A 27,076-nucleotide genomic window follows, 5' to 3' on the forward strand; every position below is an offset into this window, starting at 1 on the left:
AGACTCCATTCCATGACCACTTGGAAAAGAATGATTTAGAAATGGTATGGTGCTTTTAACTACCTAGGCAAGGTTACCTGTTGACTAAATTATACCCTTTATCCAATGAGAGTTAAGAGGAGCCTACCTTTGCAAGCCCTATGGGCTAGGGAAGAGGGTGTACAGGTAGGTAGACCCAAATTCTGCCCCCAACAAACTCAACTCAGGTGGGAACATAGACAGTAGCTCCAGTAATTTCTCCATGAGGCAAAAAAGAAACCCTATCCTCTATGCAGGATACTTACTGTTCTAGGTGGTCTCATTTCCCAAGGTGGGGCCCCAGAGGTGGGATAACCTTACAATTTATTGTCCAAACTGGGACTGTCCAGGACAGTAGGCATAACCCAGACCCATCCAGGGTACACTGGGACATCTGTGGTCACCCAGCCCAGAGGGTCCTGCAGAAGTGATGGAACTGGTTTTAGATTCTTTCGTATCAAATTAGAGAGAGTCATGAATATTAGCACTGGACCGAACCAAGGGTTTTTGGCTCTTTGACCACACGAAATACTTATCCTTCTTACCTTAAAAAAATGTTCATAGTACATCATAAAAAGTGAAAAAAAAAAGACAACAAAACTGCAATATAGTAAGCTCTAATATTATAGGACCTATATGCATGTACATATATAGAGAGATACATATATATGTGCTTTGTACGATTTATATGTAACACACACACACACACACACACACACACACACACACATACACACCAAAATATTAAATGTAGTTTCTTGAGTTGCTGAACTGTTGATGCCTTTTCTACTTTGTATTTTTCTGTGGTTTCAAATTTTTAATGGCTTTTTTAAAAAGTTCTTTCCAAAATACTGTTAAATACTCACTAGATTGTAAAAATCTTCAGATTAGAGAGATGTATGGCTGTTATTAGCAGAACAGTCTCTTTCTCCCAGCTGACTCCTCCGTTAGCCTACCCCAACCTTCTTTATTCACCTGGATAGTTTCTCTTCACCCTTCAAGACTCTCATTTTTTGGGATACTCTCTTCCTGCTCAAAGTGAGCTAAGCTCCCCTCTGCTTTCTATATCATCCTGTTATACCTCTAACATAGCATTTATCTCCGATAGCACTGTAAATATCTGTTTGTTGTCTGCCTCCTTCATTGGATTGAGTCAGGGATCATATCTGACTCTATTCTGTGCACCCAAATGAATCCTAACACATAATAAATGTCAGTAAACATTTGTGGAATTAACTGGTTTTGCTTTACCACCTCTTGCCCTGCACAGATGGCCCAGCACTTAGTAGGTACATCATGTGTTTAGTAAGCAGGTACATGAGTGAGGGAGGAAAATAAAGAACCAAGAAAAAGGTGAGATTGGTGGCTCATGGCATTTGTTGCTAATGGAAGGGTTTGTGTTGCTGTCCTTCCAGTCCTGGTCACCCGAGAGGATGACTTCAACAACCGGCTGAACAACCGCGCCAGCTTCAAGGGCTGCACAGCCCTGCACTACGCCGTCCTTGCGGATGACTACCGCACAGTCAAGGAGCTGCTTGATGGAGGTGAGCGTGTGGGTGATGGGGGTGGGGGTTAGCAGGGAAAGAGTACCTGGCAACCTCTCTGCTCTGGAAATGCTTCCCCAGAGCTCTGTTACTCTTCCAGAGCTGGAAATGCCTCAAGGATGGCTGCACTTCATGAGAGTGGCTCTGGGCATGTGTGATTTGCCCTTCTGTGCCTGGAACATGTTCTTTTCCTATGTGTGTGTCGTATCCCACAGCATCTCCTTGTCTGCACACACTCTGAGTTTTGATTGTGACTCTCCCCATAAGTGTCCTCTCTTCTCCTCTGTGACCTCCAGGGCAGGGCTAGTGGAACAAGACAGGAGGCCTTCAAATCCCTACCAGTACAGGTCTCAAAGGTATCCTTCTTGATCCCATCCCCCCACCTCAGTCTAAATTAGGCCCTTTCCATTACTCTGGGTCATGGCACCCTGTTCTTTCCTGTAATTACTCTTGTCACAATCTGGAATTAGTTTAATGTGTTCAGTAGCCTTCTCCCTAACTTGACTCTGAACTTCCTAAAGGCAGGAACCATGACTAATTAGTCCCTAGCACCTAGTACAGTACCTAGCGTAAAGTAAGAACTCAATAAATCTTTGTTCAGGACTGAATACCCTCCCTTTGGAGAGCATTGGTTTAATTGGAAAGGCAGTATATGCCATCCCCAGACAGGCTGGACTCATTCTGTCTAGGTCTGGTACAGAGTTACCTGCCACCCTGCCAAATACTTCCCAAGCTGTCACTTTCCCTCCCACTTCCCCCTATCCCACTCTGGCCTCTTCTTGGGATAGGGAAAGAAGCATCTTGCCAGGATGTGACATGCCCAGGCCTCTGAGTGAGTGTGGCACATGACTGCCTGTGTATGCCCTTGTTGCCACTTCTTGAGAGCCTAGGGACCCTCTCTTGGGCCAAGATCCTTCTCAGTGGTCATTCTTCATAGAGCCTGGGCTCAGGAAGGGGCCTCAGAAGTCCTCTAGGTCACCCTGATTGCCTGCTCCCTCTCCTCCTGGCAGGAATCTCCAAGAGCTCACAGGGTGGCATTTTCTTGGATCCTGGCAGAGACTGAGGGAACCCTACTTCTTCCCCAGGAGTCCATTCCATTTTAGTTCTTCTCTGACTGGTTGAAATATCTTTTTAAAAATACACTGTTATTTTCTTATCTATAATTGCTGCCAACTGTCCTCTGCAACCTAATCACTTTTTCAAAATCCAGGATTCAAAGAAATTCTTTCAGTCCTAGAGCCTTTGCCTCCCCAACCTAATATTCCCAGATCATATTCTAGTCCTTGTCATGTGCTGGGCTGGAGGGATTTCCAGCAATCCCCAAACCCTGCCACCTCCTGTCAGCCACAGCCATGCTGGCTTAGAACCCAGGCCTGGCCCATCCCCCCAGCCTAGGCAGCAGAGTGTGCCTGGGCCTGGGACATGAACACTGTGAAGCACAGGACTGCTCATGGATGTGGTGACAGTGCAGGGGTGTCTGCGGATGGGATGACTGATGCTTTCAGAGCAAGAATTCACTGCTCTCAGAAGCAGAGACTTAGAAAACATCTCAAGCAAGATGCTACTCACTTTGTCCTTTGGAAAGATCTCAGGCAAGACATTTGTAGCTAAGAATTGGAACGTTCACCATGGGGCTTCTCTCTGCTGTGCCTTAAAAATCAATCAATACTCCCAGCCATTGTCCAGTGGTTTACATTCCCTGCTTCCCCTCAGCCCCCAAACAGACAGGGAATTCACTCTAAAGAGACACCCTCTCCCCAGTCTTCCAGATCGAACACCTTTGAAATGAAGATGCACGGGCCTTTTATGAAGCACTCCCCACCCTACCCCTCCAGGCCAAGGCTGGTCCTTTGAGCCGTTCCAGGGGCATGGTTCCTGCCTGTTGACTTGGAACAGATGCCCTTAGCCCCCAACTTTACAGTTGGCCCACCTGCCTTTTTACCCAGCATCTAGTTACACCCCCTGCCCTAGTCTCCCAGCCTCAAGGGCCAAAACCATTAACCCACTTATTTCTCCTTTCCCAACCTGAACAAGTGGCCGTCACTCAAGGCCTGCAGGCCTGCCAACTTCTAACCTCCCTCCCCCTTTGACCTCTCTTGGTCTGCCTGTATGTGTGACCAGCCAACCGAGAGGCAAGATCCTGCTCCCTTGTCCTAGAGGCTATTGCCAGTCACATTTCCAAAGTCTTCTGACCTTAGGTGACCTCTTCCAAAGGGTTTCAGGGAAGGCAGCAGGGCCTGTATTTGCCACCGGCTTTGCTGCAGCAACTTAGAGGGAGGCTCTCTGTGAGATCCAAGGCAGACATAGGCACAGGGCAGCCTATGCTCACGAGATCCACACAGAACCCTTGTCTTTGAAATTACTTCATCCATAGGGATTTAGGGCCCCCAGATTGTAGAGGGTTAGAGCTAGAGTAAGCAGCCGCTCTTGCCCTCTGGCCAGCGGTCCCCATATGAGAACTGGGAGGTGGTCCAGGCAGCAGCATCAGTCTGTTAATGTGGGAAGTTCTCTGACCCCTTTAGAGGCATGGTCACTTCAGGGAAGTGTCTGAGGAAGGACACCTCAGACTTCAGAGTCAGGCCAACCTGGGTTTGAATCCCACTTCCCTCACCTACTAGCTGTATTGCCTTGGACATGTCAACTTAACTCTCTAGGCCTGCTTTCTTGTCTGTCAAATAATACCTGGGAAGTATCACAGGGGTTAGGTGAGGACCAGTGATAATAATGTCTGTAAAATCCACGATATGTGGAAGGTGCACCATGATTGTATAGAGAAATCAGGCTCTTCCTCTGACAGTTCTAATCCTTCTTATTTCTTCCCCATGCTAAACCTCTGCTCCTGCCTAAAGACTTAATTCTGTCTTTGCCACAACTTATTTAAAACACCCTTGTGTTCCCTCTCTTCTCATTTAGACCCTTGGGCTCTTCAAGGTCTCCCTTTCTCAGGAAGCTTCTTCTGATGTTCTGGTCCATTCTGATTGCACCACCTCTGAACTCTTGCAGGGTTGGGCTGGGTGCTTAGCACAGGCTGTGTCTTCATTTTTAGGAGGTCCTGAAACATAGTGAAAAGAACACAAACTTGGGAGTCTGACAGACCTGGTTTTATTTTTTTCTTCTTTTTTTGTTTTTTTTTAACGTTTATTTATTTTTGAGACAGAGAGAGACAGAGCATGAACAGGGGAGGGGCAGAGAGAGAGGGAGACACAGAATCTGAAACAGGATCCAGGCTCTGAGCTGTAAGCACAGAGCCCGACGCAGGGCTCGAACTCACGGACCGTGAGATCATGACCTGAGCTGAAGTCGGACGCTTAACGGACCGAGCCACCCAGGCGCCCCTGACAGACCTGGTTTTAAATCTCAGCTCTACATTGTCAGTGTGGGCTAGCTAGTTGTCATCTCTGAGGCCGTGGACTTCAGGGCATCCTAAGATGGATCAGGCAGATTGGCCCTGACCCTGAGAGACTCTCAGACTGGTAGAGGAGATAGATATGGAAACAGGCAGTGACAGCTGGGTGGGTGTCTGGCTGGGAGCTGGAGGACAGGGGCTCTAGGAACAAAAGGAGGAAATACCTACCTCTGCTTAGTGAGCAGGGAGGTGGAGTCAGTTACAGAAAGCTTGGGAGGAGGGGGCAGGGGTTGTGCTTAAGTCCTATCAGGAAGGATAATGAGAGTTTGCCAGACAGCTTTGCGTGGACGGTACTGAGTTCTGAATTCACAGGTAGCAATTCTCTATTCTTGAGCTCCATACAAAAGTGGAAATCTTTGTGGTTTTCATTCTGTAAACATGCTGCTTCTGCCTGTATTGTTGGCTTATGAATAGGAAAGCTCTGCCTCTGCTCTTGACTGCCAAGTACAAGAAAAGGTTGGAGGGACGCAGGGAGGGAGAGACAGGATGACTGGGATGAGGAATAATTGGGGAAGGTAGGGAGCCGCCTCCCTCAAGCCCCTGGAGCTGACTCATCCCAGTATTTTTAGAGCAGTTAAGGGTTTTTGCAGCTGTTTCCTCCGAGGGATGTGATCCCATGGCCAAATCCATCTTCCTAAGACATACCTCCAGTCATGGCAGCCTTTCTCAACTAGGATTCCTCCAGAGAATTGAGCCCTAATGCTCTAAGGCATCCACAGTACACAGGGAATAACTCCTCTCCCAGGCAGCTGAAATGGTACGAGTTATCCACCACCATTCATGGGAGAATTGAGAAAATCATTACTGAGATAATTTCCTATGTGTGGTTCAGAGGAGAAACCCAGTTGAAGAAAGCTGCAAGGAAAGAACACGAACTGTGAAGTCAGGATGTCAATGCCATCCCTGCCACCAAATAGTGTGTGGTCCTGGGCAAGCTCCTGACTGCTCTGAGGTTGTCTTTCCTCTTCTGGAAATGGGAGTATGCCACCTGCTGTCTGTGGTTTTGTCAGACTTAGGGCATGTGTAGGTTCTACAAAGTAGGCACTTTATAGATGGTCTTGTATTACTTACTTCAAAAATACTCAGTGCTTACTTGTTAAAAAATAAATACAAAATAAAAAAAGAATCCTACCCATCCTAACTTTTTTTTTTTTTAATGCTTATTATTTTTGAGAGAGAGAGAGACAGAGACCAAGCAAGGAAGGGGCAGAGAGAAAGGGAGGCACAGAATCCGAAGCAGGCTCCAGGCTACGAGCTGTCAGCACAGAGCCCGACGCGGGGCTCAAACCCACAGACTGCGAGATCATGACTTGAGCCATAGTCAGCCACCCAACCGACTGAGCCACCCAGGCGCCCCTACTCATCCTAACTTTTTAACCTGGTTGTTCTAGTCATGAACCTCACCTAACTTTTTTCCCCACTGCTACCATAATATCCAGCTATACAATAATGTCGCTTCAGCATTCCCACCTTGGTGCCTTTACTCATGCAGGTCTTCTGCCAGTCGGTCCCCATCTTGAATGCCACCTCCCTTCTGAACTCTTCCCTGCTCCCTGGGATTTGGGTCCAGTCCCCATTACTAGATTGAGGTAGATTGAGGACAAGAACTGTGTCTTATTTGCCCCTCCCTCCTTTGCCACAGTGCTCTCTGCACATAGTTTGGCACATGTCTAGATGCACTGATCATCTCTAAAGCCACTGTAGACTTTCTGTTTGGAGATGTGGTACTCTTGCTTCCTGGCCCACTTGTTCTTAGTGTCAGCATGTATCTGGTTTTTTGGAGCTTCACATATGAGCAGCCTCTTTGCAGCTATGTTTGTAGTCACAGTACCACTGCCTTTTCAGTGCTCATCCCCTCAGAAACACTTGGCCTTTATGAAACCTAATAGCACTTTGCCCGGGGCTTCCCTTAGCCTCTTCTACCTACTTTCATGGCTCTTCCTTGTCCTTCTCTCCAAGTGTGCAGCTCAGTCGTCAGTGTTAACCAGCCATCATCAAATGAGTCAAATTCCCCACCATCTCTGCCTAAGGCAAAGAGCCTTTCCAGTGCTGACATCTTCCCTTTAACAGCCTGTTAGTTTGTTTTTGGGGCTGGAAACTTAGAGTTCCATTTCTTGTTCCACTTCACTGTCTGTCCATCTGGCTGTACTGCCAGATGCTGAGGGAGTCGGCTTTGCCTCAGGCTGTCCTCTGGAAACTTCGCCCTCTGATTCTTGCCAGCAGTGCAGAGAAGGGGAATGAGCACTGGGCTGAAGATCAGATATTCAGGCTCTGCCACTAGCCAATCCTTTCTCCTTTAGGCAAATCCTTTCTTCTCCTCAGTAAAACAGAGAAGTTGGAGTAGCTGATCCCACGGACCCCTTCCAGCGAGCTTCAGCATCCTATATAACCCCTAGGCAAGTCTTTTCATTCATTTTGTAAACACTTACTGAGTACCTCTCCTGTCATAGGCCCTACCCTAGGCACCTGGGAAATAAAGATGATCCAGACGTGGTCTTTGCCCTTAAGAAACTCATAGTTCAGAGAGGAAATCAGACATTTTAACAAAGACTTGCCATCGGGTATATTAATGGAGATATATAGGAGGTACTGAGGGATCACCAAGAAAAGACCTTTTCTGTCTCTGGGGAGGGCAGGGAAAGCATGGTGTAAGGAATGGTGTCTGCACTAAGTCTTACAGGATGAATACAAGTTTACCAGGTAGATGAGGGAGAAAGGCAGAGGGAACGGCATGTCCAGAGGCATGGAGTTTGAAGCAGTATGCTGTATTTAGGACATTTCAGGTAGTTCAGAAGAGCTGAATTTATAGGGTATGGATAGAAGGCTCAGAAGTCAAGAATGAAAAGCAGGAGCCGATAAGGGAGGCCTATACCAAGATCTGCTAAAGAAATTGGACTTTATCCTTCGGTGGGAAAGCATTAAAATTTAGGAGAGGGAAGGATTGGATTTATGTTAATGTGAAAAATCATTTAGGAGTTTCAGAAATGTTTATCAGTAATCAAATGGATAAATTCAAATTAAATAAATTATGAAATGTTCACACAATGGAATAATCAAATGAATGAATGAATGGATGGATGGATGGAATGAGTGAATGAACAAACGAACGAACGAACGGTTTCTTTCTCTGTACAACAACACAAATGAGTATCACAAACCTAACATTCTGGACACAAGCCAGACATGAAAGAGTACTTACTATGTGACTGCAATTATACACAGAGTTCAAAATAGACAAAAGTAGCCAATGGCATAAGAAGTGAAGGTAGTAGTTACCCTCAAGCGGGCAGATAGTTACTGGGCACCAGGGGGCTTCTGGGATATGTAATGTTCTATTTCTTTATCTACATGCTGGTTGTGCAGGTGTATCCACCTTGATGAGATTTCTTTGAGCTATACCTTTATGTATTTTTTTAACTTTTCTGTGTATATGTTATACTTGAGAGAAAGGTTAAAGAAAATGGAGAAACATGGATGAGAAGAGGGCATGATTGGAAAAAGGGAAAATACTTCGTTTAAAAGCTACTGAAATTTTCTAGGTGAGGCCTAACCCAAGACAGTTGAAGAGAGAGAAGACTGATCCCAGAAAGAGTGAGGAGTAGGATCAGACAGTGAGAGGGGAGGAGGAGTCAAGATGAGGTCCGAGTTCTAGGTTGGTTGTCTGAATAGATGGCATGTACCTGCACTGAGATAAAAAATATAGGACTGGAGTGGCTCCTGGGTGGCTCAGTCGGTCAAGCATCTGACTTTGGCCAAGGTCGTGATCTCGTCGTTCCCAAGCTCAAGCCCCACATTCGAGCTGTGCTGACAGCTCAGAGCCTGGAGCCTGTTTGAGATTCTGTGTCTCCCTCTCTCTCTCTGCCCTTCCCCCACTTGAGTTCTCTCACTCTCTCTCTCAAAAATAAATAAACATTAAAAAAAGAAAAAGAAAGAAAAAAAATACAGGACTGGAGGTACAGGGGAATGACCAGTGCTATTTTGAATGTTTACTTCTTCCCTCCCTTTTCCCTCTCACTTTTAGGTTCTGAGGTCCAGTGTTCTAATGATTCCATTGCTGCTTTCTCCCTTCTTTGCACTCATCTGATGAAACACTAACTGTAGTTTGTTGTTTGTTTGTTTTTTTAAAATATTTATTTATTTTTGAGAGAGAGAGACAGAGCATGAGTGGGGGAAGGACAGAGAGAGAGGGAGACACAGAATCGGAAGCAGGCTCCAGGCTCTGAGCTGTGTCAGCAGAGAGTCCGACACGGGGTTCAAACTCACGAACCGTGAGATCATGACCTGAGCCGAAGTCAGACGCTCAACTGACAGAGCCACCCAGGCACCTCAACACTAACCGTAGTTAAACCCAATTTCTCTTCACTTCATGTCTGAATCTGAAGAGCTGAATATTGCTGGGGGAAAGAAAAAATCGTACAATCATGCTAACTGGACTCACTTCACATTTATGACCATAAATGTGGCAGCTGCCACAAATGTGGCAGCACTGCCAGCTGCCCCACTGTACTTGTGATTAAAATCACCATCTTATTCTGGACCAGGACACCTTTTTTATGCCTTCTTTCTCCTCAGACCTCCAGTCCTCTCCTTTAGCTCCCAAGCAAATGATCCCACCTCCTGCTTCCTATAGAAAATACATTATAGTTCGAAGGGAACTACCTCATCTTCCCACCGCTTCCACTAGCCTACCACATCTGTACTTGAATGCTGCCTTCCTTCCTCTGCAGTTCCTAATGCAGCCCTGCATTTGGGCTCAGGCTCCTATTTTCAAGGACGTTGCTCCTCTGGGTATCCCTTATCTCTCCTGTATTAGCCGTGTTCCCCTCTCTGCTGGCTGATTCCAGTCAGCACAAAAACATGCCCTGGTTATCACCCATCTTAAATAAAGCAAACTAAAAGTTTCCTGGGATCTCCCTCCAGCTGCCACCTTATTTCTCTACATCCCTTCATGGTAAAAGTCCTGATTACATCCCCACCCGCATAATCCACTCCCCCAACTCCTGTTTTTTCCTCTGTCTCAGTGTCACCCTGGCCAAAATATTCATCTATTTTTCTCCCAAAATTGGCATGTCAGGGCTTCCCCATCTCAATAAATGATACCATCATCTGTGTAGTTTTTAGGCCCCAAATCCTGGTGTCATCCTTGAATTCTCTTTTTCCCTTACATTCCCTGTCAGGTCCTTCAATAAGTACTGTCAGCTGTGCCAGTCAAGCACATTTTGAACCCATTCCTGTTTCCCCTGTTCCACTGCCTCACCTGTAGTCCCTGTGCAGGGTGACGAGCACCACAGGTTGGCTAAGTTCTGCCATTTCCACTCTTGTCTCCCCGAATCCATCCTCCAAAAAACAGCTAGGCGATCTTTTTTCGAACATAAATGCTATCATTGTCCTACCTAAAACCTAACATTGGTATGCCACTGACACCAAAAGGAAATCCAGACTCCTTACCAGAGCCTACAAGGCCCAGAGCCCAGACTCTTGCCTGTCTGTGTGACCTCATCCCTAGCCATTCTCCCCGTTTTCACTCTTCCCTAGTGACACTGGTCTTCTCTTGTCCTGCAGGCACACAGAACTTCTCATGGCAGGGCTTCTGTACCTGCCTCTCCCAGAGATGGGATCATTTCCACCTTGGGAATTCAGGTCTCAACTCAAGTGCTGCCTCCTCAGAGAACCCTTCCCTGAGCACCCTAGGAAAATAGCTCCCTGGTCACTTTCTATCATATTACCCCACCTTATCTTCTTTATCAGTTACCAAATGATCACATTTATTGGTTATCTTTTTCTCCCCCACTAAAATGTAAGTCTTACAATCATAAGAGACCTTGTCCCTCTATTTTACTGCTATAGTCGCAGCTCCTAGGGAAAAAAACCTCACAGCTGGCATATGGTAGGCGATTAATAAATAGCTGTTGACCAACCAGGGAACCAGTGGGACAGTGTTGTAGAGATGTGCAGCAGGCAGTAGGATAAATGAGTCTGAAGCTGAAGAGAGAAAAGACTCTAAGTTGGCCATGAAAATTTCAGAGTTGGCAGTCTCTTGGGGGTGGTGGAAGCTGGCTGAGTCTGTGAGTTGCCTGTGGGAAGTTACAGAGCTAAGGAGACCCAAGGACACAACTGAGAGAACCTGCATTTTTGATGTGAGCGTGAGAGGGAGAGCCAGTGCAAGACATTCAAGGAAACAGAGAGGGAAAAGGGGAAGCAGAAGAGAGTGGAGAATGGGTTGCTTTAAGACAGTACTTCTCAAACAATCTATGAAAGACCTGTCCCTTTTTGTTGTTGTTTGATTTTGCAATCTGTCATGAACCAATAACCAATACTTTTGTAAAATACAATAAAAATAAATTACTGGCAAAATTATATTTTTAAAGGCATACAAAATAGAGCTCAAATGTGCCTTTAGGTTTGACAGATATAGAATAACTCTGGGTCCCTGTAAAAGTTTCTAGACACTTACTCTCACCATAGTTACCTCGTTGAGGACTGGTATCAAGGCTCACAGACTGGCACCAGTGTATGGACCACACCTGAGGCATAACTGTTCTGATGGTACTCCTGGGCAAGAAGGGAAGACAGATGGGCAGAATATAGCCTCTACCTTCATGTGGCTTGAAGTCCAGTGTGATAGACCATTTGGGAGACACAGTCATACTGTGTAACAGAGAGCTCACAGCACTGCCATTAGGATGTGGGCACCCAGCTCTGCCACCATCTCACCCCTGTAGGACTTTTGGCAGATCACAGTCCATCTCTGGCATCACTTTTTCCATCTGCATGATGAAGAGATCATGTCAGATAATTGGACACTGAAGGTTTCCTCATATTGTTTGGATACAGAGCTAAAATCCCTCCATGCCAGTAGTTGTCTGTGAGAAGGATGGGGAGTAACTGCTAATGGGTTCGAGGTTTCTTTTGGGGATGATGAAATATTCTAAAATTAGATTATGGTGATGGTTGTACAACTCTGTAAATATACTTTAAAAACATTAAATTGTATATTTAAATGGGTGAGCTCTATGATATGTAAATTATATCTCAGTAGAGCTGTTATACGTGAAAGAAAGGAAGAAACAAAGAAAGAAAGAAAAAGAAAGAAAGACCTCGATGCCACTCAAAACTAGGAAAAATGGGCTTGTGTGAGTAACTGGTTGCAGGTCAGAAAGCCAAGAGGACCTGATTGGCCCCAAAGCTAAGGTGGTGGTCTAGAGGAGCCCCTCTATTGTATATAAAAGTTTCCTTTTAAAGAATACTAGTCAAAACTTTCCTGTAAAACTATCTCTTTTTGCTATAAAACTGGTCTTTTTGTTGATTTCCTTTTATTACCTTAACAACTGTTTATGGCACTCCCCATCTTTGTGAAGCTTAAGCTCTGGCAGAATATAGAAATTAGGCAAATAATTACAAAATTATTAGCTAATTGCCACTGAGATAAGTATTAGGGAAGAGTAGAGGGTACTGTGAGGGTGTAACGGGGACCTAATCTGATCTGAAGCCTTCCCTGAGCAAATGTATTGAGACCTGAAGTATAGATGTTAGCTTGTTACTTAACTTGAGAAAGTCCCGTGGAGAGCGACAGGCACTAGTCATCCAAAGGGACTCAGCAGTCCAGGCAGGGGCGTTGTGGGGAATGAGGAGCTCTGTGGTGTTGTAATTGGAGTCCATGTGGTAGGTCAGGGCTAAAGGGGGCCTTCAGTGACCCTGGGTCCTATCCTCTTCCTTTGGCCTACTCAGACCCTTACCCAGGACAGAATGAAGAATTGTCCTTACTCACCCCCCAAGGAAAGATATTTCTCTATCCCAGATCCTGTGGGTTTGGAGGAGTCACTGCATGGTTGAGTTAGAGATGAGCGCCTGGTCACCAGAGCCCAAGCTCTCCAGAGCCACCTGCCATCCAGGCAGGCGCATTTCATCAAGGCTGTAATCGGCTCCAAGCAGTCATCAGATGAGCCTGGCTGGTATCCGGCATGACCTCATCACCGCCAACAGTGGCAGCTGGAGGCCAAGGCTCCCCTGGGTGAGGGAAAGGTCAGCATCAGCTAGGCCAGGTCTGTTCTGTGTCCAGTGTGCTCCTCCACCTGCACTGGCCTGGAAATAGAGCTGAGTAGAATTCAGATTTCCCAAGACAAGGCCATCTGCCCCTTGCTGGCCCGTTCATGCCCCTTCAGTGAATGTGTCATGGGCTGAATGCACAGAGTAAGAACAGCACTGCAGCTTTAAGAAGGGATGTCAGTCTGAAGGTCAGGGTCTGCAGAATAGCAGCTAAGTTCCTGTCCTAGAGTCAGACTGGGAGTTTGCTCAGAACCAAGTTTCCTTTCCCCAAAGGAGTTTTGCTTCTAGCATTCATGCCCTCTCTTCCTCTACACAGAGGCCTGGCAGTGTCCTAGAAAGGGCACAGCAGACATGCTCTCTGTAGGTCTATAACCACAGACTCCCTCCTGAACATCATTTTGGAAATGAATTCTTTTAAATATAGTGGAAGAAGGAGTTTGTCCCTTCAGGAATGCTTCAGAAACTCCCTTTGAAGTAATGAATGCTGTGTTGTTGGGAGTGGTGGCTGGGGGTCAGGTGACCTGGCGCCAACTCGACCTTGCTGTGCAACCTTGAGGAGTCCCTCCCCCTCACTGAGCCTCATTTTCCCCATCTGTAAAACTAGATAATTGGACTGCAATCTCAAAGCTCCCTTCTACTTTCATATTTTGTGATTCTCAATAAATAATTGCCCTCTGATTTGTCTAATTGCAAATCTAAGTGCTCATAGTTATTCAGCAACTATTAATTATTTTCCTGCAGCTGACCACCAGTATCCCTTTTCTAGGTTCCTCTGATATGTGCTCTTAAAGTGTCCTGTATAATTTCTTTCTTACACTTACCACAACATGTAGACATATAGCTGTTTGATCAATAGATCTGTCCTTTGTTATATAATGCATTCCCTGAAGGTAGGGTCTGGATCTGCAGTGCTTATATTCCCTGCACCTTGCAATATTGTTAGTGCATGATAGGTGCTTGGTAAACATTTTTTGAATAAGTGTATTTATAAAGGGGCACTAGGCATTACAGGAAATAAAAAAGAAAAAGATATAGGCCCTTCCTTCAGACTGCACCCTGTAGAGTGCTAGTTTGGTAAAAAGGTTCATACACAAAGCACACTCAGGACAGTGGCAGGACTCTGAATTAAACCTAAGCAAAGGGCAGAATGAATTAGTGTAATGAATGAGGAGGGGAAGATCACTGTTGGCATTCTAGAAGCTTCCTGGAGGAGAGGGACTGGAGGCAGTCCCTGAAGGACAGGTAGAATTCAAACAAGCAGAGGGAAGGAGGAAAGTTTTTCAGGTGAGTCAGTAACAGAAATGAGGCTTGCATGTTAGAGACCTGGAAGAAACTGGCCACCTGCTAGATTATGGATAGGGAGGCTTGAGTGTGGAGGGCCTTGGGGATGAGCCAGAGGACTTGTACTCCACTTTGAAATCCATAGAGAGTTCTAAAGTGACTGACTGTTGTTTATTTAGTGACTACAGTGATTCTTAACTTTAAAAGTTGTACATGATAAAAACTTCAAGCAGTACTAGAAGATATATAGGGGAAAGGAAGTCTCCCTTCTGTGTCCCTGGTCCTCCTCCTCAGAGACAACCACTGTAACTTTTCTTATGTACCCTTCCTATTGCTGCTGTAAACGGATTATCAAAAACTTAATGACTTAAGACAATGCAAGTTTACTGTCTTAAAGTTCTGGAGATGAGTCTGGAATGGGTCTCACTGGACTAAAAGCAAGGTGTCAGTAATACATTCCTTTTTGGAGACTCAGAATCTGTTTTCTTGCCTTTTCCAGCTTCTAACGGCTGCCCACATTCCTTGTCTCATAGCCCCCTTCTGTCATCGAGTCAGCAGTGGTCAGTTGGTCTTTCTCTTTTTTCACTCTGACATTGAGTCTTCTCCCTCCTTTCACTTATAAGGACCCTTGTCATTACATTGGGCCCACCTAGATAATCCAGGGTAATCTTCCCTTCTCAGAGTCAGCTGATTAGCAGACTTAATTCTATCTACGACCTTAATTCCCCTTTGCCCAGTGATTTAGCATATTCACAAATTCTAAGGATTAGAATGTGAACATCACTGGAGGGCTGTTATTCTGCCTACGACAGTCTCGGATATTTTATATTTATTTTTCTTCCTGTTTTTGAATAGTTGATACTTGAACACAGTACAGAATTCAAAAGAGTTTTCAGTAAAAAATCTTACTCCCGTCCCATCACCAACCCAAGTATTGCCCTGTTTCTCCACTGTACCTTTATTACTTCTTCCTTTGAAATTAATAAGCACTCTGTGGGGAGACAGTTTTAAGACCATGCAGGTAATCCTGCTCCTCATCAAAATTTCCCCCCTGGACTTAGCTTCCATTGATGGTTCTTTCCTGAACCAATCTTTATAAGTGGTTGCAAAATGAATATTTTGCATCTTACCCAACTCCAGTATCACTCCACATTGACCACTTAGGACCTGGCATCCTGTGGTAAGCAAAAGCAAGAACGCTTTCTCCCTCATTTATCTATGTGTTGTCAAAATGTGCTCACAGATACTATTGCTTTAATTGTTCTGCCGCTCATTACTATCTTTAGTTATGTTGGTGCTAAAATTATCTCAGATTTGGCCAGTGTGGCAATTTTTTTTTTTTTTTTTTTTAGCATTTCCATATTTCCTGGCATAACAAGGTGTTTTAGTCTAGTATTCATCTTGGTGCCCCTGGAATCAGCCATTTCTCTGAGGAGCCCTAAGACTTTTTAGTGAGCAATTGTATTAGAGACTGACACCTGAGTACCAGGCTTGCTCATCACCCCTTCTGTTTATATGACCATGAGATACATATGGTTATATACACATGTGCATATAGATCCCTCACAAGATACACATACATGCATATGCGTATATACACACATGGGCATATGCACATACGTATTTTTGAAATCCTGAACACCACTACCTCCCATTCCAGTTCATCCTTACAGGGTTCTTCCTTGTCTTCACACATTTCTTATTTGTATGCCCCTTCTTCTATAGTGAGAGTGCTGGCTCCAAATAGCAATGATACATTTACTCATTTGTTTACTCCTATAAGACGTCTAAGAAGGCTTGGGCCTTGCCTCACCTATACCACTATAGAAAACAAGCATACTATTGGGGCACCTGGGTGTCTCAGTCAGTTAAGGGCCGGACTGCAGCTCAGGTCATGATATCACGGTTTATGGGTTTGAGCCCTGTGTCAGGCTTTGTGCTAACAGCTCAGAGCCTGGAGCCTGCTTTGGTTTCTGTGTGTGTCTCTCTCTCTGCCCCTCCCCTGCTCACACTCTGTCTCTCTCTCTCTCTCTCAAAAATAAGCATTAAAAAAAAAAAGCCTCCTAAACAGAATTCCAGTTAGGATTTGTTTGCAGTTCTCATGCGTACTCCATCCATGGCTAAGATTATATAGTCAAATACTAGGTTCATTAAGTTATTTGAATGGTATTTTTTCCCCTTCAGTGTGTATGTTATTCATTTGAAATACAGTTGGGTTAATTTTTCAGTTTATTTTCAGTTTTAGGGTTTTTCTCCCCTACCTGTTTTTGTTTTAATTTTGGTGTTTGAATATGTAGAAGATTCACTTTTGTCTAAAAACTATCCAGAAAGATACACTCAGAGAAGTAAGACTTTCCTGTATCCCTTTCAACCTTTTTTCCACTCCCCTCAGTGAGCCCTAACCCCATGTTTCTTAGTATAAGCAAATACAGTATATGTATTTTTTAATTTACTTTTTTCCTACATAAAAGGTAGCACACTATATATGCTCTTCTGCAGTTTGCTTTTTTTTTTTTCTTTTTATCTAACTGTATTTCCTGGAAACTACTATCAGTTCACAGAGATCTTCCTCATTCTTTTCTTTTTTTTAACACCTGCATGGTATTCTGTTGTGTGTTTGCACTATATCCCCTATGCTCAGACATTGAAGTGTCCAGTATTTTTTAGTTACACATAATGCTGCAGTGAATAACCTCTCGCATGTATATTTGAGATTCAAAGTCCTAGAAGTGGTATTGCTGGGCCAAAGGGTAAATACATATGTCCTTTAGTTAAATATTGTGAATTTCTCCTCCACAGAAGTTGTACCATTTTACGTTCCCACTAGCAATGTATGAAAGTGCTTGGGTGACTCAGTCAGTTGAGCATCTGACTTGACTTGATTTCAGCTCAGGCCATGATCTCACAGTTTGTGGGATCCAGCCTCATGTTAGGCTCCGCACCGACAGCATGGATTTGTTTGGGAGTCTCTCTCTCTGCCCATCTCCTGCTTGCGCGTGTGCTCTCAAAAATAAACTTTAAAAAAAGACAAAAAAGAAAGTGCTTGTGTTTCTCACAACATCTCCAGCAGAGTGTATTGTCAAGCTTTTAGATTTTTGCCAATCTGATAGGTGAGATATAGTATCTCAGCATAGTTTTAGTTTGATTTTCTTGTCATGAGTGAAACCATACACCATTTCATGTGTTTAAGAGACTTTTTGTATCTCTTTTTTGTGAATTGTCTATTCATGTCTTTTGCCCATTTTTCTATAGGACTTTTGGTCTTTATTTTTCTCTTGATTTTTAAAATTTCTTTGTTGAATGGGGTTGTTGAAAGGGATCCCTTTCTTTGTTCAAAGGGATATTGACCCTTTATGTGTGATATATATCACAAATATTTTCTCCAGCCTTGGTTTGATAAGATTTTAACACTTCCCATATAATTCTGCTATACAGCCAGGATTGCAAACCACTGGGGTAGTTTAAACTGAGCCAGTTGGAACTGTTTCTTAAAGGAGAGCGCATACGGAAAGAAAGGATCATGAGCTGAGGACTTAGTCTTGGGTGTCACCTGTAACTTGGGACAGAAGAATGAACAGGAACCTTCAAAGGAGATAAAGTCATATGTATATATATCATGGAAATCAAGGTGGAAAATAATCGAAAGGAGGCAGGATTGGCCAGCAACATTGATTATTGTAGCCGTGAGGAAGAAGTGGAATTTCACGAACCATGAGATCATGACCTGAGTTGAAGTCAGACACTTAACCAACTGAGCCACCCAGCCGCCCCATATTTTATTTTATTTTGAATTTAAATCCAAGTTAGTTAACATACAGTGTAATTATTTTGGGAATAGAATTTAGTGACTCATCACTTACATATAACACCAAGAGCTCATCCCAAGGAGTGCCCTCCTTAATGCCCCACGCCCATTTAGCCCATCCCCCCACCCAACACCCCTCCAGCAACTCTCAGTTTGTTCTCTGTATTTGAGAATCTCTTGTGGTTTATCTCCCTCACTGTTGTTATGTTATTTTTGCTTCCCTTCCCTTATGTTCATCTGTTTTATATCTTAAATTCTACATATGAGTGAAGTCATATGATATTTGTCTTTCTCTGACTCATTTTGCTTAGCATAATACAGTCTAGTTCCATCCATGTTGTTGCAAATGGAAAGATTTAATTCTTTTTGAATGGAATTGCCAAGTAATATTCCATTGTATATGTATACTACATCTTCTTTATCCATTCATCAGTCAATGGACATTTGAGCTCTTTCCATACTTTGGTTATTGTCTATAGTGTTGCTGTAAACATGGGGGTGCATGTGTCCCTTCGAAACAGCACATCTGTATCCCTTGAATAAATACCTACTAGTGCAATTGCTGGGTCGTAGGGTAGGTCTATTTATAATTTTTTGAGGAACCTCCATACTGTTTTCCAGAGTGGCTGCACCAGTTTGCATTCCCGCCAGCAGGGCAAAAGAGATCCTCTTTCTCCACATCCTCGCCAACATCTGTTGTTGCCTGACCTCATTTTAAATTTGTGCTTCTCTCTCACCACTTTCTGAAAAGTTGGAGGTTTCTTTTTCCCAAGTCCATCTATCTGGTTTGTTGTGCAGCCTCAACTGAGACAAACTTGGTGAAATCCTCAGAATTAGGTAGTGAAAAGCCCTTTTGAGGGAAGTGGAATAATTAGCACCAGCAAGAAGCTCCAGGTCAGAAATGGGCCTTTTGGTGTAGGCAGCAAGTCCCTGCCCTCTTCCTCCTAATCTCCCCACTGCCATTCCACTTTTATTTTTGGTGACTGTTGCCTGGTGACTGGCTTTGGCCATAAAGGAAGGAGCATAAACTGAGAGAGTCCTTGTTAGCAGTGGCTTCTGGTTTAAAAAAAAAAAAAAAAAAAAAAAAGAAAACCACAACAGTTTTATGAGGGAGATGAGTAATTCAGCCTTGATGTGGGGTTGAAAAGCAGACATCAGCAGATGAATGGCTCCTGCACCCAGGACTGGAGCCTGTAGCATTTAATATTGTAAAGATACTCACCTCTGCACTCTTGAATTCTCTCCTGACTAGGAAGTACAATTAGCAAAATTATTTCATTGGTTTCTGTTTTTGCAAGTGTTCTCGAAACCACCTGTAAAGAAGGCCTCCTGCCTTCTTGAAAGTCAAAGTGAAAGTCTGTATATTTGAATATACAGTTGACCCTTGAACACCGTGGTGATTAGGAATGCTAATGCAGGCAAAAATCTGCATATAACTTTTGACTCCCCCAAAGCTTAATTACTAATAGCCCGCTCTTGATCAGAAAAGTCTTACCAATAACATAAAGTTCATTAACATACATGTTGTGTTATATAACATATTCTTGCAATAATGTAAACTAGGGAAAAGATGTTATTTAAAAAATCTGAAAAAAGTGGGGCGCCTGTGTGGCTTGGTTGAGCATACAACTCTTGAGTTTGGCTCAGGTCACAATCCCAGGATTGTGAAATTGAGCCCCATGATGGGCTCTGCACTGAACAAGGAGCCTGCTTAAGATTCTCTCTCTCTTAGGGTGCCTGGATGACGCAGTTGGTTAAGCATCTGACTCTTTTTTTTTTTTTTAATGTTTTATTTATTTTTGAGAGGGAGAGAGACAGAGTGCAAGCTGGGGAGGGGCAGAGACAGACACACACACAGAATCTGAAGCAGGCTTCAGGCTCTGAGCTGTCAGCACAGAGCCCGACGCGGGGCTTGAACCCACAAACCATGAGATCATGACCTGAGCTGAAGTCGGATGCTTAACTGACTGAGCCACCCAGGCGCCCCAGCATCTGACTCTTTATCTTGGTTCAGGTCTTGATCTCACAGTTTGTAAGTTTGGGCCCTGCATCGGGCTGTGTGCTGATGGTAAGGAACCTGCTTGAGATTCTCTCTCTCCCTCTCTCTGCCCCTCCCTCTCTCTCTCAAAATAAATAAACATAAAAAAAAAAAAAAAAGATTCTCTCTCCTCATCTGCCCCTCTCCCCCGCTCACATGCTCTCTAAAATAAAAGTAAAATTTTTTTAATTATAAGGAAGAGAAAATATGTTTATAATACTGTTTTTGTCAAAAATAAATCCACATGTAAGTGGACCCACACAGTTCAAACCTGTGTTGTTCAAGGGTCCGCTGTACATCATTTCAGTAAGCCTGGATTAACCACCACTTAATGGACTGGTACGTCTCATCCAAGCAGAAGGCTTTGCTTAGCTTTGAGAGTAGACATGTGAGTGGAAGCATAAGCCATCTCTTGATAACCCCTCTTGTCTGCTGTGGACATTAGGCTGGGATTGGTCAACAGAAGCTTAAACATCTGGTCAGGTCAGTCCTTTGGGGTGGTTGATGTTTTATAGACAACCCATCAAGATTGATTGGCCTCATAACTGAATTAGCCAGATGTGTGGGCATTGTGTGCCCTCTCCTCAGCCTCCCTTCAATGTTGTTAGATGGAAGCAGACATGAGATTAGCATGTTTGAAGATGATGTGTTTTTAGTGCATGAACAAAAGCTTTGCCTTCTGCAGAGACTGTGGCTGTGCCCCAGACGTCAGCAGTATAATTATGACTGCTAAATTCAGCCCAGACCCCAGGCTCGGTTGCCTTGGTCTCAGCTGTCATTTGTGGGAGGGGGCGGGGAGAATGCACAAGCCCAGGGACCCAGGCTCTTATTATGTCCACTTTGAACTCTGCTTTATCCAGAGTCATTCCGTCCCATGACAGTTGCTCCCAGCTGCTTTCTGGGCACAGAGCTTGCTGCCATCTCTGGGGGTTAGTCCGTGCTGGATTATGGGGAGAGATGGAAGTAGAGCTGGCCTCCTGAAAGCCCACAACTTCCAGGAAACTTGCCCAAAATGAAAATGAGCTGAGGCTCCCCGCACTTCCATTGCCTATGTCACATGCTATTCAGAACATTATCTCTCATCTAGAAAACCTCTACCTTAGGTTGCATTGAGCAGAAGTCCTTGGCAGGAGTTTTTGCTTTTGCCTTTTTTCCCACTTAACTCTGTGTATGAATTATGTTTGAGCATTTATTTCCATGCTTTTGTACCACCACTTTTCTTTTTTTAAGTTGATTTATTTATTGGGGGGGGGAGGGAGGGGAAGAGAGAGGGAGACGGAGGAAGAGGGAGAGAGAATCCCAAGCAGGCTCTGCACCATTCGAGATTATGACCTGAGCCAAAATCAAGAGCTTAACTGACTGAGCCACCCAGGCGCCCCTGTACCACCTCTTTTCTAACCAGACTAGCCTACATATTTGCCTTAGAACAAGCCAGGCACTTTCATGTCTCCAGTAGCTCTGCTGATGCTTAATATTCTGTAGACATCACATATTCAGTGTATCCAAACCCAGCCCTCCTCAGACTCTTCCCATATTCTCCTATTTGGTGACTGGCAGCATCATCTACTGGTCACAAACAGAGCATTATAAGTAAGTCTGATGATTTCACTCTCACTTTCCATCAAGCCTGTCTTAGAATTTTCTCTCAAGTCCATCTTCTCTCTTCAGTCTTCACTACCCTAGTTCAGATTTCATCACTGTCACTGGGCCTATTGTAACAGTCTTCTTGTTCATCTCCCTTCCTCCAGATTCCCCTTCAAACCAACCTCTACCCTGCAGGCGCTCCCCTGTTTGAAGACCTTCAGCAATTCCCAGTGCCTGTAAGATAAGCCTAGATGTTTAACCCCATGCACGTCTTCCTGCAGTGCACCATGAATCTTCTGCCGCCCTGTCTCCAAGAGGGGCTGGGGATGATGGTTTGCTTCAGGACTGGGACCAGAGGTTGGTGGGCCTACCAGGGGGATCCTTGCAGCCAGGTGGGCCCAGAGAGACAGGAACTATTGTTGCCATAGGCCCACTCAGGTGCATAGGATAGAGTCTTTCCTGCCTCTAAACCTTTACTCATTCACTTTTCTCTGCCTGGGATGCCCCCTCCCTGCTTCTCCCCCTGTCAAACTCCTGGTCTTCAGGAGCCAACTCATTTATGTCTCTTCTCTGTAACTTTCCCTGACTTGCCCACATGAAGTGTATCACTTCTCACTCTATTCCCCCACAGCAATTTCAGGAGGTTATTTTGTTGTTTCAGAGATTATAGTGGAAGCTTCAAAATACAGAGTTTCAACATATATCTCCACCTCGTACACCCTCTGTCCTCTGCTCCACTGATTCTGCTGCCAGTAGCCCTGGTCAGGTGTCTAACCTGTGGAAGGCCGTCCCAGTCTCCTTCTGTCTGCTAAAGAGATGAGGTGGCTGGCTCCCTGCTCAATACGCCATCTCTGTTATAGACCATTGGTGAGATGGCATTGTAAGAAGGAATGCCTGATCATGGTAATTGTAGTAACCATAACAATAGTTATCATTTATTGAGTTCTTACTGTGTATCAAGCTCTGTACTAAGGCTTTTATCTCTTTTAATACTTAAAATAACTCTGTGAATTCGATACTCTTATTACCTACATTTTCCCTATGTATGAACAAAGGCACTCTTAAGTAACTTCCCCAAGTTCCACCACTCACTAGTAAGTAGCACAGCCGTTGTGGCATATCTCGCTTATGATCTCGTGAGCAGAATTACCAGTCTGTATCCCCAGAGCCTCTACAGAATCTGGCATAAAATAGGTGTTCTGCAATGTTGGTTGGTTGATCGAATGAATGAATGAATGAATGAATCAGTGTTCTTCGCATTGAACTTGCTTCCAGGCTTAAGAGGGACTGGCTGAGCATCTGTAGCTTATGCCAAGAAGTATGGATTTTGTCTCCTCTCCTAATGCCCAGCTGTACACAGACATGTTCCCTCCCACTCAGTAACAAACTGCCTGGAACTCTTTCCTGGCTCATATTTACAAGAGAATGTGATAAATTCTGTATTGATCCCTCCTGTTCCACTGTAAATTTTGCAAAAGATGATTAAATAGAGCAATAGAGTCTGCAGGCATTGTGGCTCAATATGTTGTGGAGTGGTGTATCGACCTCCTCCATCCAAAGGCAGCCAGCGCCTATCCCTGCTGCCCCAGACCAGTAATTAAAATCCTGTGAGACTGGGATTTAAAATCCAATCATATCCCTGAATCAAGCCTTCTAGCCTCCCCATGTGACGAGTGCAATAAGGTAACGGCAGGAGCATGTTTATGTCCGTGCTGAAGCAGTCCCCATAGGGTGGGTAAGAAATGGAGAGTTGGGTAGCCCTGCTGGCTAAATCACTTCACCCTGACATCACAGCCACTTGTAAGACAATCTGTAGGTACATAAACAAGTCCCAGCCAAAGACCAAATCTCAGATTTATAAGAGCAAAATATCATGCACAAAAATTCACAAATTGTGTTTCACTGTACACTTCTGTGCCCACAGCCAGTAGTTGGTTTAAGCATGTGCTTTGGCTTGATTAAGCTCTGGCCTTCAGTAACCAAATAAGTGTTTGAATTTCCACAGGATCTCTTTGGTTTAATCTAAGCTGAAGCACAGCTTCCCTGTGCTGAGGCCTGTAATCAAGGCACAAGATACTATTTAAATAAACTTACCCATCTTCTCCTTGCATGATTGGGAGCTGTTTAAGAGCTGGGCCAGTGTTTTCTGATTCACCTTTGTATTCCTGGCGCCTAGCTTGATGCCAGACACCCAGAACATTCTTAAAAAGTATCTCTGAATGAATAAGCACAAGTTAAGCAATAAGTCTTGGAAAAAAACCTCTGTAAGCTGATGTGTAAGTGTTAGACCTACCAAATGGTCATTCACTCGGTGCTTGAATACTTCCAGTGCTGGGGAACTCATTTGTTCCTCAGCCTGCTCAGAATCTATCTTTGGATTATGGTTAGAAATTTCGTATATTCAACCAAAATCCAAGGGTCTTTAATTTTACCATCTGGCTTATGTAGAATGAATCTAATCCCTATTCCACTGCCAGCCCTTCAAATACCTGAAGTTGCAGTCATATTCTTCTGAGCTATCTTTCTCCAGCCTGAACCTCCAGTTCCTTAACCCATTATTCTCATGTGGTTTCCCAACCCTTTCCTAGTAAGTAGCACAACAATTGTAGCATATCTCTGCTTGTGATCTTTTATTAGGTTTGTTTTTTTAGTAATCTCTATACCCAATGCAAGGCTTGAACTCAAACTCTGAGATCAAGAGTCACATGTTCTTCTAACTGAACCAGCCAGGTGCCCAGCCCTTTCCTATTTTGATCCCTCTTCCCAGAACCATCTCTACTTTGTTTCTCTTCTGAAACCCATGACTTCCCATTTATCTCCATTACTTTTCATCTCGTTTGTTTCAGCTCTTAATGTCAACCATCCACCAGGTGCATCTCGTGCTCTTCCCAACCCTAATCTGTTGTCTGCAGATTCAACGAGCAGACCGTGCCTTGATATTTGTGTCAAGGATAAACGTACTAAACAGGACCAAGCCTCTTTGCTGCCTCTCGAAACTTCCTTCCAGGTTACTTATGATCTATTAGTCGCTCCATTCCCCTTGGGTCTGGTTAGTTCCCCAGTCACTATTAACTCTCCACACTGTACTGGCACCCAGCCCACAATTCTCCATCATGTTCTCAGGTTGTCCTCAGATACCCCAGCAAATGTCTGATGAAGTCCACATTTTCCCTGGCTGCACCTGATTGAGCAAATAGATAACCCTGATGAAGAAAGGAAATGAGGTTAGTCTGGCATGACTTGGTTTCCGTGAACCCATCGTGATGCCTGGCGATCATCACCATTTCCTTTTCTAGGCATTCACAGAGCATCCCTTTTGTAATACATCTGATTCTGGAGATTCTTTTCACTTTTATGTGAAAAGTGTATGATCAGATAAGTGCTCTAGGCGTTCAAAGGAGGAGGTGGTCTACATAGGCTAGAGTGGTCTGGGAAAGCTTTGGGATAGGGGAAATGGATCTGGGCTCACCACTGAAGAAAGCAGTGACAGCTCTGTGTAGTCCAGTCCTCTGGTCAGTTGGAATTGAAATCCTGGGGTGTGGGACCCAAGACTGGGCAGGTGGAAAGAGCCCTGGACTGGAAGGCCAGCTCCCACTCTCCCACTCACAGTCTCCATGACCACCTTGGGCTCCAACCTTCTATTACCCAGGCTTCTCCAGTCTTTTTTTCCTTTGTGCTTACTCAGTGCAACACCTCTGCTCTTCTCCAGCTGGTGCCATGGTTTCCCATCTCCCCAGTTACACAGTATGTGGCTCCCTTGTAGTGAGGGGAAGGGAGTCATCATCCTCATCCCCTTGTCTGCCTTCACCACACTGCGTTGTCACTGTTTCTGTCTCTGTTTGTGTCCCATCAGTCTTGGTTCTGCCCAAAGGCAAGAACTGCTCTGATTCTGTGTGCCCAGCACCTCGCCCAGCATCAGTACTCAGTGGGTTTTAATGGACTGGCTGGATTCAGCCATGAAGCAGTAGCTCTCTGTTCCATGAACTTTAGAAATCCCCCTCTTTGAAGGTAAGGGATCCCACCTGTCTAGGTCCACTGGAGAGTTAGGACTGGTAAATGACCTTCTGGGGGGTCAATTAATGTGAATCACTGTTCACCTGGTCCCCAGATGGGGCAGCCCTGAATGAGAGGAAAAGGAACCCCATTTTGTACCCTTTCTATAAAGCTGTCTATCCCAAGCCTACTTCTAGAAACCCCCCTATATCTTGGTTTTGGAGCCTCTGAGCACACTGGAAGGGAAGAAGAGCGATGATTTTTTTTCCTCTTTTTGAGTCATCAGGTCTTTAGAAGGTAGCACCATGTGGTGGAAAACCAGACCTGGCTTCTTCAAACACAACAACAAAAAAACTTATTATGGAAGATTGCAAACACATACAAAAATACAGTGATAAATCTCTGCTTTAAATTCCATCTTTACTATTTGTCTGCTGGGTGACCATGGGCAAATTATTTCAGCTCTCTGAGCCTGTATTCTCTGAATATTTGTATGATGAATAATTCAGACACTGTATACAAAGGCCTTACACACAACAAATGTTAGCTTGTCTCTTTTCATCCTGCTCTTCTGCCAGACTCAGTTAAATCATCTGGAAAATGGGAAAAAATAATACCTCTTCTACTTTCTTCAAATTGTTGTTAAGAATGAAATACATGGAAGGAGTCAGCACAGGGTATGGCATGTAGTGAGTGCTCAGTAAAGGTTGTTGGTTAGAGGGGAGGCATATCTATAGGTGCACATGTATGTGTGTGTACATATCTTGAGAATGCTCAGTGGTATGGCTTATGGAAACAGCTCAAGATTAGATGTCAGGAACTGGGGCTCTTTCTGGTTCCACTCAGCTTCCTGCAGCATTTTGGACAGGTCTCTTCTCTCTCACCTTCAGCCTCAGTGAATGGAGAAGAATTGGTTTGTCTCTGACCTGAGGAGCTACATACATACTAGCTGTGAGGATGAAACAGGGATGGGCTGCCAGGAAAGGGAGGGAGTTGAGAGGACAACAAGAGCCAGCAGACAGATGGGGAGAGCATGGATAGCTAGAGGGTGGTGGAGGCTTCCCAGAGAAGGAAACTTGAAGAAGGGGTAAGATCTAGATGGTCAGGGAGGCAAGGAGTGGAGTTCCAGGCAAGAAGAATGGCACAAGCAACACTGTGGAGACAGGGAAGGTGTGCGGCTTCTTTGAGGTCGTTATTCTGTCTCTCTGGGAATGCTTCCTTGATGGGGAGCACACAACCAAAAAGATTTCGCTGCACCCTGACAGATACCTCTAATTATAGGAATGATTTCCCTTATATTTAGCAAAAAAAATTTTTTTAAATTTTTTAAAATATTTGTTTAGTTTTGAGAGACAGAGACA

General features: G+C 44.4%; 1 protein-coding gene across 1 annotated transcript in view; it reads left to right on the forward strand.

The window, feature by feature from the left end:
- Positions 1 to 27,076, forward strand: part of CLPB (caseinolytic mitochondrial matrix peptidase chaperone subunit B) — a 144,256-nt gene that overhangs the window by 70,953 nt on the left and 46,227 nt on the right. Inside the window, exon 5 of the mRNA XM_047071065.1 lies at positions 1,434 to 1,562. Within this exon, the coding sequence (XP_046927021.1) occupies positions 1,434 to 1,562 (129 nt within the window). The remainder of the gene's footprint in view (positions 1 to 1,433; positions 1,563 to 27,076) is intronic.

This window comes from Lynx rufus, unplaced genomic scaffold, assembly GCF_022079265.1.
Source record: "Lynx rufus isolate CCGP_SWC_20201006 ecotype Redwood Valley unplaced genomic scaffold, mLynRuf1.p SCAF_9, whole genome shotgun sequence".
NCBI lineage: Eukaryota > Metazoa > Chordata > Mammalia > Carnivora > Felidae > Lynx > Lynx rufus.